The 13,889-nt window shown below is 39.9% G+C and overlaps 1 protein-coding gene across 4 annotated transcripts in view; it reads left to right on the top strand.

Annotated features, from left to right (window-relative positions):
* Positions 1-13,889, top strand: part of st3gal5 (ST3 beta-galactoside alpha-2,3-sialyltransferase 5) — a 40,524-nt gene extending 26,635 nt beyond the window's left edge. For all 4 annotated transcript variants that reach the window (XM_072663701.1, XM_072663702.1, XM_072663700.1 and 1 more), the window contains 4 exons: positions 4,386-4,723; positions 8,799-8,985; positions 9,442-9,600; positions 12,738-13,889. In XM_072663701.1, coding sequence (XP_072519802.1) covers positions 4,386-4,723; positions 8,799-8,985; positions 9,442-9,600; positions 12,738-12,995 — 942 coding nt within the window. In that variant the 3' untranslated portion in view covers positions 12,996-13,889. The remainder of the gene's footprint in view (positions 1-4,385; positions 4,724-8,798; positions 8,986-9,441; positions 9,601-12,737) is intronic.

Here is a 13,889-nt window from a genome sequence, read left to right as displayed (position 1 = left end):
GAGATGCTTAAGGATTAAACAATGTTCTCTGCAAATCTTTTAAGCTGTGTTTATGTAACTGTAATTGTTAGACTTAAATCTACAAGATGTTACTGGTTATGTAGATGATATTACTGGTTAACTGATTAAATGACACAAACTCTAAGATGCACTGATATGGGCTTGACAGTTAGGTTTACAAACATCATTTAAGCAATAATTATATAATAGTTAAGTTAATACATATTAAGAGAGCACATGGAGCATGTGTGGACAGAAGAGAAGTGGTCCAGAGTTCACTTTGGTGATGAAAGCAAGTTTAATTTATTTGGGTCTGATGGGAAACATTGTGTTTGTCGTCAAACTGGGGAAAAGCTGAACCCAAAGTGTGTAATGAAAGGTGGAGGAGGCGTCATGGTTTGGTTTGATTTTCAGCAGCAGGAGTTGGACCGCTCATACAGCTACATGGCAGAATGAATGCAAGTGTAAATCAGAACATTCTTTAACAGGACAATGCCCCCTGTCACACAGCAAATGGGTAAAGAAGTGCCTTGAAACTGAAAACACTAAAACAATGAAAGTCCAGATCTAAACCCAACAGAAAACCTTTGGAAAATTCTTGATGACAAAGTTATGGCCTAGAAACCCACAACAGTCAGTGAAGTGTGAAAGAGACTGCAGGAAGAGTGGACCAACATCACACCAGAGCCAATGTGAGTGGCTAGTGATGTCCAGTGGCCACAGATGTGCTAAAGGCATTCCAAGCAACGGCCTGTACGTTCCATACTGATTGGTGACCGTAACCTTCATAAAAATAGCTGTGGAAGGCAGTTGCAGAAGACAAATTCATGATTATTTGTGAACTGGAGGCCATTGACCGTAAGGAATGGGCTAGGATTCCTCAGGAATGCTGCCATAAGATTCCATAAGCCTCCACTGCTTTGTCCCGATTATGGAACCCAGATAGATTCCCTTTCGAATTATTATTTGTCCTGTTATAAGCTACAGGAATATTGTGCAAAGATATTTGGTGCTAGTAACCCAACATTCACACTGGCTGATGAGACCCAGGCAATAATGGGTTTATTCTATCTATCTACTCAAGCATGCACCTGAAAAATCAAAAGGGATTCTTGTTGTGGTCCAAGTGGGAGTGTGCCTTTTGCAGTAAATAGATTACAGCATTATTCACACCTACCTGTTGCTGGCAAGCAAACTGCAGGGGGTCCAGGGAAGTGCATAAATTAACTTTATGGTGGCATAGGGTTTTTACTTCTTTGCACAGCTGCCTGAAATATGCAAATAGCCAAGGTATGATTAGACAAAATATTACAAGAACCATGGCATGTAGCTTTCAAGTATTTAAAACGCACAACTGCTATACTCACCCAACTCCTTCAATCTGTTATGCACAGCATGTGTCAAGAAATTATAGGAGAAATAGTCATGCCTTCTGTGATGAAGCTAAACTTTGGGTTTCAGAAAATGATTATTCTGGGGTGGTCATCAGAGTCACCTTACTTAAACTGGATGAAGACTGTTGTAGCACGCAAACCCAAGAATATTAGCCAATTTCTCAATTCCCATGAGGAATTAGTTAAGATTCCTCAGGAACGCTGCCAGAAACTGGTGCCTGGCCTTGCATCACATGATGACAGCCAAAATGTGATTTACTAAGTTCTAAAGATGCTTGTCATTGGATTGAATAATTGTTGTTTGGTTGGTTTATTACAACAACCAAGAGTCTGTAACTTGTGCTAGTAACCCTAATTTGGAATGCAGGCTGAATTATTTTGATCAGCTGTACATAATGCATGTAAGTAGCAGTGTGGTTTACACCACTCCACCTGATGATTGGTATTGCTTCATGTAAGGTTTGTATGCAGCTGTGAGGCTTTGGAAACCCATGCCATGAAGTTCTCGACACAGTTTTTGTGTCGAGACACACACACACACACAAAAAAAAAAACAGTGAATCATGTCCAATCCTTTCTATTACCTTTCTATTTATTTCAAAAATCTGCTGTACCCAGATTTCACCTAAGCATGTTTGACAAATATTTATGTGGACTGCAAGTGCATGCACACATAAAGCATCTTTGGCTAATTGGCAGCTGACACTATGCTAAATAGATGAGTTAGCTGGCTGTCCATAGAAGCTTATTGGCAAAAATGTGGAAAGAAAATATTTTCACAGTACATGCTGACACACATTTATCTGACCTACCTCAAGTTAGAAGTCATCCAGTTAAAATATTTCTAGCTGTGTAGATGTGTACAGGGACATATATAGACATGAAGTACATGAATAATACACTAATGTTAATTTTATTGCTAGAATATGTGCATTTCTGAAAAATGCAAAACATCACATTTCTAGTCTAATTGCTAGTTTTTAATATTATCTTTAGGTGATGTTTATGATTTATTATTTTCACAACTGACCTATTACATGCCCACATGACTATACTAGACTATACAAAGAATATTTTCAGACTGACACACTGACAAAACAAAGCTGCTTTCTATGGTTGCCACTCTGCTGATGCAAAAATATGGAATAAAATATGGTTCCGTTTACCACAGCAAGTCTTCCAGGTCTTGAAGCAGCAAAACATCACACTACCACCACCATATTTTACTGTTGGTATGATGTTCCTTTTCTGAAATGCTTTGTCTCGTCAAAATGAAAACTTTCTTTTTTTGAAAACAAAATGAAACTTTTGTCTCGTCAGTCCACACAGTATTTTCACAAAAGTCTTGGAGATCATCAAGATGTTTTCTCGCAAAAACTAAGAGGAACATAAAGATTAGTGTTTTAGATGGTCAACACATTTTGAGGGGAAAACCTACAGTCATGTCCAAAAAAAAACTGGCTCCCAGAACATTCATGCAATTGCACATGTTTGGGATTCACATGTGTTTTTGTTTGCATTGGAGACAAAAAGAGAGAACTTATTGCTAGATTTCTAAATTCTTGCTGGATTACTGAATTTACTTATTACTGGATTTCAGTAAAGTTGTCTGCAACATCAGTTGAAAAAGAAAGCACCATTCAAATACATTTTGCTTGTTTGTGAAAAAAAAAATCAGATTTGATATCATTCCACACAGAAATTGACTAGACAAAATTAAGTCCACCAGTCAGTTGTAATTCGCTTTGCTCATTCCAGTTTTGATTGAGGCTTTGACATCTTGCTAATTTGGTCCTTTGGTTGGCAGCAATTACAACTGGGTTGTTGGATTTCTTGCTTATTCATCTTGTCTGTTGTGCACACCACAGACTGTCTGTTGCTGCACTTATCGAGTTCTGCCTTTTGTTTTCCATCAACATTACATTATCGATCAAGTTTCCCCCTTCCTTAATTGTAATTAATTTAACAAAATCTTTGCAGTTAGGTCTGTATTTTCAGATTGGACTTAAAACTCATTCAGGGCTAGTTTTCAATTAGGAGCCCCAAGCCAAGAATATTTTGGTACTCTCCAACTTATCGTATCTGATTTTTAAGAACTGGATTAAATCTTTCTTGAAACATGTTTAAGTTGATGTAAGTGCCTCATGTTAAGCAAAATTCCAAGTGCCTTAATTAAATCACCTATAACACAAAGATAATTGTAATTTGCAGTAATTTGATTGCTCAAATTACATGATGACTTCATCCAGTAAACTAGCTCTGAAGTAAGCCTTTAATGGCTCAACGAAAGAGTAAACATAACAGAATATTCTGAATGTAGGTGGGATTAGTTATTAACTATAATATAGCTATATGAAAATAAATCAGTTTAACATTTCTACATGCTTGATGTCAAATGCTTGTTCTCTGCAAAGCATCACAAAATTATTGACTGATCACATTTAACCTTGGTTTGATATTGTTCCTCCTCCTTTGTTTTCATGTGTGGCTTTTTGGTGCTGAACTGCAGGCACTATCCACCTCAATAAGTACTTTGTGAATAACAAATTGATTGTGTAGGTTGTTAATTTGTGAGTGGGTCCACATAGTACTTTAGTTACAAAGGCTTTGATAAATGCTCAGATTAATATTGTTAACTAGTTAAGTACTTAGCGTTGCAGAGCTTTTGGGAAACTTATTTCTGTTTAGTGCAGCTTGCAGACTGTGTGCCAAAGAGCATTGAAACTGTTCTGGTATGTGGTGCCCCCCTTTTTAAATTGTCACCTGTATGTAAAGGAGTGTAGGTTGTGTGTGCATTTGTGATTGTGTACATACACCATAAAGCCACTAACTAAATAATTACCTATCATTGCAAAGATTGTCAATGCAAGTGTGATGATTCAGAGTCTTAGTTATTATTAAGTTAAAATGTGTTCTTGCCATGGTTGTTGTAATAATTTAATACTTTGTCATATGATTGATTATATATGTTTGTTTTTTTTATCTTTACAGCGTGCCCATTCTTTTGTCAGAAGTGTGTTAGCCAGAGAGTGCAGACCATCTTTCACAAGGAAGAAAATAGAGGCAATGTATCTTAGTTCATTACCTGTAACTGAGCCTTTCCTACACAAAAACAGCAATTTAACTGAACAAATGTTCAAATATCCTCCACCATTTGGATTACTGGACATGCGGCATAAGCTAAAGGAAGTCTTGAACCTTATACCGGTTTCCTCATCAAAGAAACTTGGAGGACATGGATGTCGTCATTGCGTTGTAGTTGGCAATGGAGGGATACTTAGGGGACTGGGACTTGGACCTCTTTTGAACAACTTCAGTGTCATTTTAAGGTAAGATAAAGCCAGTCTATCCTAACTCACAAATGTTCATTATTATTCATCTGTGGCCTTTTGTATTAATTCCTGATATAACCGGCTTACTCAGCAACTCAGACCAGGTGGGAGGCAGTTTAAGTATGCTGTGTATGAGAATAATATTTAGTGTTGTAATTGTTGTATGGAGTATGGAGGCATAAAATGGAATGAATACATTAAAATAAATTATTGACATGTTACAAATAGTGGCAAGCCTATAAGAACTATATCAGAAGATGACCAGTAACAAGGTTATGTCTGTGTTTTGTGTATGTACAGTATTTGGTAAAGTTCAGTAGTTGTGTGAACTTAGAACAGTAGAATGGCCCGACTCCACATTTTAATACAATTAACAGTTTCAAAAACTTAATGTTAGCCTGCTTTATCTAAACCACAAGCACAGCGTTTGATTTCTTGTTGAAACACCCATTATAAATTATGCTTTTAAATTATAATTCTCTGGCAGTTCCTCTTATTAAGAATAGTGTGCTCTATCACACATTTTCTTTGTCTTCCACACAGTCAATCCTCTTACCGTCTTATTAAATGTATGATCTAGATTTGCTTATATACTCTCACCAAGTACGGGAGTTCTCCGCCGTGCTGATAGCCACCGTGTACATACCACCTAGCGCTAGTGCTAATGCTAATGCTAAGGAGGCACTGTGGGAACTGCACGGGGTCATCAGCGATCTGCAGACCAAACATCCAGACGGACTGTTCATTGTCGCCGGAGATTTCAACCATGCAAATCTCAGGTCAGTCCTCCCAACAAGTTCCATCAACATGTGGACTTTGCAACGAGAGGAGCGAACGCGCTGGACCTTGTTTACACAAACATCCCCAGCGCGTACCGGGCGGAGCCCCGCCCCCACCTCGCGTTGGACGTGCAGTGCAGAGTCAACCCACGGAAAGCTGCAGGACCAGACAACATCCCCGGCAGAGTGCTCAGAGAGTGTGCAGACCAGTTGACAGATGTTCTCACGGACATCTTCAACGTCTCCCTGCACAGCTCCACTGTCCCAACATGCCTCAAGACCTCCACCATCGTCCCCGTGCCGAAGAAGTCCACTGTGTCCTGCCTCAATGACTACCGTCCCGTAGCTCTCATGCCCATCATCATGAAGTGCTTCGAGAGGCTAGTCATGAGGAACATCAAGACCCAACTGCCCTCTTCATCGGACCCCCTGCAATTTGCATATCGTCCCAACCACTCCACGGACGATGCCATCACCACCACCCTTCATCTCTCCCTTACCCACCTGGAGAAGAAGGACACCTACGTCAGAATGCTGTTCATAGACTTCAGTTCAGCATTCAACACCATCATCCCACAGAATCTCACCAGGAAGTTAAGCCTGCTGGGCCTCAACACCCCCCTCTGCAACTGGATCCTGGACTTCCTGACAGGGAGGCCCCAGTTAGTCCGGTTCGGGGACAGCAGCTCCAGCACCATCACAATGAACACTGGGGCACCCCAGGGCATCAGAGTCCTCTGCTGTTCACCCTGCTGACTCATGACTGTGTTGCGAAACACAGTTCCAACAGCATCATAAAGTTCGCCGATGATACAACTATGCTGGGTCTCATCAGCAAAGGCGACGAGTCAGCATACAGAGAGGAGGTGCTGCAGCTGACAGACTGATGTACAGTCAACAACCTTCACTGGAATGTAGAGAAGACCAAGGAAATGGTTGTTGACTTCAGGAAAACAAGACAAGACCACTCTCCGCTCAACAATCTGTGGAGATTGTTAAGAGTACCAAGTTCCTTGGTGTCCACCTAGCGGAGAACCTCACCTGGTCCCTGAACACCAGCTCTACAGCCAAGAAAGCCTAGCAGTGTCTCTACTTCCTCACCCTCTTCTATAGGGGGACCATAGAGAGCATCCTAAGCAGCTGCATCACTGCCTGGTTTGGGACCTGCACAGCCTCTGACCGCAAGACCCTCCAACGCATTGTGAGGACAGCTGAGAGGATCATCGGAGTCTCTCTCCCCTCCTTTATGGACATTTACACTGCCCGCTGCATCCGCAAAGCAACCAGCATTGTGGATGACTCCACCCACCCTTCACACAGACTGTTCTCCCTCCTGCCATCAGGAAGAAAGTACCGCAGCATCCGGTCCAACACGACCAGACTCTGCTATAGCTTCTTCCCCCAAACCATCAGACTTCTCAACTCAACTTCTGACCTGATGTCTTTTCTGCTACATGCACACTCTCTCTCTCTCTCTCTCTCTCTCTCTCTCGCCAACCATTTACCCCAGACAAAATGGGAAGCATTTTTTTTTTTTTGCACAAAGCATTTGCACTAATAACTTAACTAATAACTAATAATACTACCTCACTGGACTCAATATTTATTACACACTGCAGAATTTGCACACTACCGGCAATTATTTATTATTCTCTGTCTGTACTGTGTTGTGTTGTCTGTATGCACTGTCTATGTTGCACCGTGGTCCTGGAAGAACATTGTTTCGTTTCACTGTGTACTCTGTATGTAGCTGAAATGACAATAAAACCCACTTGACTTGACCAAGCAGTTATTTGGAAGTCATGTACACCTACTCATTCATGCAATTTATTCAAATGTGTGGCAGCAGTACAATGCATAAAATAATGCAGATTCAGGGCAGCCACTTCAGGTAATGTTCACATCAACCATCAGAATAGAGGAAAAATTTAATCCCAGTGATTTTGAAAGTGGCATCATTGTTGGTGCCCTATAAACTGGTTATGTAACACCTGGTAACAAATATACATCCAGTGAGCATCAGTTCTGATGATGCATTTGTGGAAAACAAATAGTAGAGGTTCTAGAATTAGAACCTGTGAGACAGGGAGGAGGTGCAGCGGCTAACAGACTAATGCCACATTTCTGAATAAGGATATGGATCTGGAGTTTGATGTCACCATCCCCAAATGGATATTCCACTGGACCAGTGGAAGTGGTCAGGAGCACCAATTTCCTTGGTGTTCACATTGCAGAGAACTTTATCTGGTCACTCCACACCTTCTCCATAGCCAAGATAGCCAAGCAGTGCCGCTACTTCCTGAGCAGACTGTGGAATTGCACGGCAAGACCCTTCAGTGAATATTGAGGAGAGCCAAGATAATTATCGGGGTCTCTTTTCCCTCCATCATGGACACACCATGCACTGTGTTGGCAAAGCCACCAACATTGTGGAAGACTCCACCCACCCCTCACACAGAATTTTCTTACTGCTGTCATCTGACAGAAGCTACCAGAGCATCACTTCCAGACTCTACAGCTTCTACTCCCAAGCTGTCAGACGAGGACTGAGCTGAGACTCCCACTTACCTCACAAACACTTGCACACATTGAGCACACGCATACTTTAAATACACTCATGTACTCACCATGTACCTACTAGCACACTTATCAGGTCACTTTTTCTTTACTTTAGAATTTCTACTGTGTTTAATGTCTGTTGTATTTTTTGTCTTGTTCTGATTCCATGTTTGTACATTCTTTTGCACTTTATGTATGTGTACTGTATTGGTTCTGTTTCATATTGCACCATGGTCTTGGAGGAACATCATTTTGCTCCACTGTGTACTTTTACTCAGATGAAATGACAATCTTTTTGACTTAACTTGGATCAGGCATGTGCAATGGTTTAAGATTAGAAACTGTTTTAGAATGTTGTGTGCCCTATATTGAGACAGCATGCAGGGTTAAAGCCCCTGGGCTAAGTCTTGAATCAGTTCTCTGCCTGTTATGGAATAACATCATGAATCATGTTCAGATAACTGCAAATGATAGAAGAAACCAGATTAACTATGTCTAGCTGCAAACATTCTGTGATCTGTCGATCAAGGCTAATGACTATTACTAACACACAATGGCCTGATACTAAAACACACCTAGACAGAGAATTTACTGTGATCTTGTATAATTTAAAAAAAACATTTTTAATGCACTGTAACTTAATATAAATCCCTAGTATGACTGTATTTGATGTTACATCTTTTGATACTGTACCATAGTGTACTTGTTGGTTAAATGTTTTCATCCTCACACAGACTGAACAGTGGCCCTGTGAGAGACTTCAGTAGAGATGTGGGAAACCGTACCACCATCAGGATGAGTTACCCAGAAGGCAGCCCAAAACTTTGGGAAGATGTGGATCCTCAGGTTCATTTTGTGGCAGTTATATACAAATCTGTGGACTTCAACTGGCTTCATGCTATGATGACGAGAACAGGAGTAGTGAGTCAATTCTGTTTTAATCTTCTTTGTAGTCTTTCAAACGATATGTTGGTAAACATAATGTATTTTCCCTGTAATGTTATCCTGAACTATGACATGTAAAGTAAAACATAATTGTAACAAAAAACATAAAATCATACAAACTAAATACATATACAATGTGCAATGTGTGGTTGCTATGGTGTAAAGTGGTTGGTAAGGTGATAACAGGAAGAAAACGCTAGCACTGAGTCAAACTAGTTTCCAAAAAACCTACAAAAAGTCTCTGCAAAAGATGGAAACATGGCAAACATGCATTCTCATCTTTAAACTAAGCACCCTTTTATCACGCAAATGTTGATCTCCAAGAGCATTGTGGCAGCTGCTTGCTGTTTTCTTCAAAAATCATCTAAATACCATTTCCACACAACTGCAATTAAGTAAAAGGAAAAAGATGACAGCTATGCTTCTTTTCAGTCACTCTGGAACAAGATGTTTTTCTGGCAGAAAGTGCCAGATAACATTCCTGTGTCACCTTCAAAGTTTCTTATCCTGAATCCGGAGATAATCAGGCAGACGGCCTTGGACCTGCTTCACTACCCTAAACCTAAGCAGCGACTGTGGGGATGGGATCAGGTAAATGTTCCCTCTGAACAACACATACATACTATACACATAAATTTCCTCAAACGTAAAGCTTACCTAGACACTACTCTCCTAATTTGCTTTGTAGTCTTATAAGGTCCTCTTGACAGGGAATTTCCAAATGTTTTCAATTTTTGGAAAATCAGAAATGTGTGCTGTGCTAAAATTTCTAAAATGGGGATCGCTGTGGTTGCCACAAACTTTGTCCAAATGTTCAAGATTTCTTTTAGGAACATCTTAAGCCCTAGACCAAATGAATCATTTACCATCATCAGAACTTGGAAATTAATGCAATTTGAAAGAAATATAACTGACATTACACACATTTTCAGTACTGGTACAAGTGACTCCGCCCAACAGGAAGGCTGGATTCCCTTGATATTTTGTAGGAATAAACTAGACACTGATAATTTACGAAGGGGTAGTATATACTTCAAACAATTGGCTATTGGCATGAGACGCCACATGAAAACATGAAGTGGATACATTCTGGTAATGCTAGGTGTTTTGAGGGGCCTATGATGGATGACATGCAATGGAACCTTGTACTTACTTGTGTTCTAGGACATCTTTCGGCCTGACATCACAATCAATTCATTCATCTCTTTAGTGTCACCTACATTTTGCAGATTTGAAGCTTGGAATGTTGGAAATCTGGAATGTTGAAAAAATATTTTTTGTTTAAGAGTGTCTTGTGGACATTGAAATATGTAAGGTTGGTAACTTCCTATGACTGAATGAGAGCAAAACAGGTTGTTTTATTTTGCTCCTCTGGTCTGACTAGTTGTTACCTCAAAAACATGTCACTCTGCATCTTTTGTCAAGCCACAAGTAAACAACGCAGGAGTGATTTTTGACAGCGACCTAAAGTTTGAGCACACAATATCCACAAGATTGTCATTTGTTTCTTGTTTTGGGGCCAGCCAGTCCTCACTAGCACAACTACAGTTGATACAAAACACAGCAACTTGACTACTCACTGATATGAAGAAGTATGTGTACATTACAATATTTAGCCTCTATAAATTGGCTTCCAATTCAGTTCAGAATTCAATATTAAAGTTTAATGGTGGGTTTAACACTCTTAATGGTCATGCTCCCATTTATATCCCCAAATTATTTCAGCTAAATACAAACCGGATTCCAAAAAAGTTGGGACACTAAACAAATTGTGAATAAAAACTCAATGCAACGATGTGGAGATGGCAAATGTCAATATTTTATTCGTAATAGAACATAGATGACAGATCAAAAGTTTAATCTGAGTAAATGTAACATTTTAAAGGACAAATATGTTGATTCAAAATTTCATGGCGTCAACAAATCCCAAAAAAGTTGGGACAAGTAGCAGTAAGTGGCTGGTAAAAGGAAATTGAGCATATAACGAACAGCTGGAAGACCAATTAACACTAATTAGGTCAATTGACAACATGATTGGGTATAAAAAGAGCTTCTCAGAGTGTCAGTGTCTCTCTGAAGCCAAGATGGTAAGAGGATCACCAATTCCACCATTGTTGCGCAGAAAGATAGTGCAGCAATACCAGAATGGTGTTACCCAGCGTAAAATAGCAAAGACTTTTAAGTTATCATCGTCAACCATGCTTAACATCATCAAAAGATTCAGAGAATCTGGAACAATCGCTGTGCGTAAGGGTCAAGGCCGTAAAACTCTACTGGATGCTCGTGATCTCCGGGCCCTTAAACGTCACTGCACCTCAAACAGGGATGCCACTGTCAAGGAAATAACAGAATGGGCTCAGGAATACTTCCAGAAATCATTGTCAGTGAACACAATCCACCGTGCCATCCGCTGTTGCCAGCTGAAACTCTACAGTGCAAAGAGGAAGCCATTTCTAAGCAAGCTCCACAAGCTCAGATGTTTCCACTGGGCCAGGGGTCTTTTAAAATGGAGTGTGGCAAAATGGAAGACTGTTCTGTGGTCAGATGAGTCACGATTTGAAGTTCTTTATGGAACACTGGGACGCCATGTCATCCGGACCAGAGAGGACAAGGATAACCCAAGTTGTTATCAATGCTCCGTTCAGAAGCCTGCATCACTTATGGTATGGGGTTGCATAAGTGCTTGTGGCATGGGCAGCTTGCATGTCTGGAAAGGCACCATTAATGCAGAGAACTATGTTCAGGTTCTAGAACAACATATGTTCCCACGTCATCTCTTTCAGGGAAGACCCTGCATTTTTCAACAAGATAATGCCAGACCACATTCTGCAGCAATCACAACATCATGGCTACGTAGTAGAAGGATCCGGGTACTGAAATGGTCAGCCTGCAGTCCAGATCTTTCACCTATAGAGAACATTTGGCGCATCATAAAGAGGAAGGTGCGACAAAGAAGGCCCAAGACGATTGAACAGTTAGAGGCCTGTATTAGACATGAATGGGAGAGCATTCCTATTTCTAAACTTGAGAAACTGGTCTCCTCTGTACCCAGACGTCTGTTGAGTGTTGTAAGAAGAAGGGGGGATGCCACACAGTGGTAAAAATGGCCTTGTCCCAACTTTTTTGGGATTTGTTGAAGCCATGAATTTTGAATCAACATATTTCTCCTTTAAAATGTTACATTTACTCAGATTAAACTTTTGATATGTCATCTACGTTCTATTACGAATAAAATCTCCACATCATTGCATTCAGTTTTTATTCACAATTTGTTTAGTGTCCCAATTTTTTTGGAATCCGGTTTGTACATCAACATCCCTGAGATCTGCTGACCATCTTCTTCTGAGGGTTCCCTGGACAAAAAAAAAGGGTTGTCAAGCTGTTTCAGTGGTGACCCAGAGGCTCTGGGACGGTCTTCCTTTTGAGATCCAACTTGCTTCATTAATGGCATTTAAGTAAAAACTAAAACATACATAAATCGGTTAGCCTTCGTAAATGGCTAAATCCTGTGCAGTAATCTTCTCATTCATGACTTAAATGAATAGACAATGTAGATATAATGTTGAATAATTTATTAGCTGAATATAAATATTTAATGATGACTTATTACCTGGCTGTTATGGTTAGATTATGTCTAGAATATTTGTATTTCATTAATTAACTAGATAAGGTATAACAATTTAAGAATATTTGCATTGATTGTCTGATGGCCTTGTGTTTTTCTCCAGAATATACCTACCCTAGGAGTGTCTGCTCTCAACTTGGCAACCTACTTATGTGATGAGGTCAGCTTAGCAGGCTTTGGATACCACCTCAGCCAGAAGGAGACACCACTGCATTACTATGACAATCTACCCATGACTGCCATGTTAAAGCAGGCCATGCACAATGTTGACCAGGAGACCATCTTTCTCCAGAGACTAGTTGCTGAAGGCAGTATTTCAGACCTTACAGGTGGGATACACTGCAGTTTCTGCTCAAGCTGAAGTCACTTTGTTGTTGTTGTTGTTTTTGTCTACACTGAACAATTTTAAATAATTTGTTGCCATGCATAGGCCTTATAGGACTTATAGTACAATATGGACATGACCTTGTTTGTTTTAGCTGATCGGAATATTGCCTATTGTGTTTACTTGTGTGATTTTAACCAGTTGCACAGTTCAGTTCTCTATTCTGCTCTCTGTCAGAGGTGAGAATGAGGCTGTGAGCAGACAGTGACATATATCATGTAGGAAAAGAATGTAGTATACATACATCAATATCCCCTCCATGCACAGAGCAGACTAAAGTCAGTTACAGATGAATGGAAACCATGGCTTAACCATAAGTGTGGAATACAGTTTTACTGCTGCTGTAGTCTTTCATACAGAGACATTTGTAGATTGTATTCCAATGCAAGACAAACAACACAGAAATGACACTTGTTGCGTCTGTTATAAAAGGGTTTACGAAAGTGTTCTCAGCAGTCATGCGCACCGCATCTGACCTCATGCATTACTGCAGAATCGTTGTGTTGGATTTCGCTGCGTGTTACAATAGAAACTTTCATCAGTTTGTCAGTTTTTAACCATATCAGACTGAAACTCTGGTAGATGAAGCTACTGTAAAATGTGTAAAACTAATGAGCTGCTCAGGGAAGAAGAGTACAGAAGAGACACAATTCACCTCTACATATGCACTGAGAGTACATCACTCAGCCCAGTACAGTGAGTATTAGAACACAGCAGAAGTAGCAAACACCAACGTTATCCTTTCTGTACAGTGCGTTTAAATTATTTATTTAATTTAGGATATTTAAACATTTTTTTAAATATTCAAATTCTGAATTCTTAATTATCAATTGCTCATTAAAATGATCTAATTGCATCATTATACTATTA

Source organism: Salminus brasiliensis, chromosome 19, assembly GCF_030463535.1.
Source record: "Salminus brasiliensis chromosome 19, fSalBra1.hap2, whole genome shotgun sequence".
NCBI classification, from domain to species: domain Eukaryota; kingdom Metazoa; phylum Chordata; class Actinopteri; order Characiformes; family Bryconidae; genus Salminus; species Salminus brasiliensis.
The sequence above is the reverse complement of the archived record's forward strand: the minus strand, read 5'-3'. Positions and strand labels throughout refer to the sequence as shown.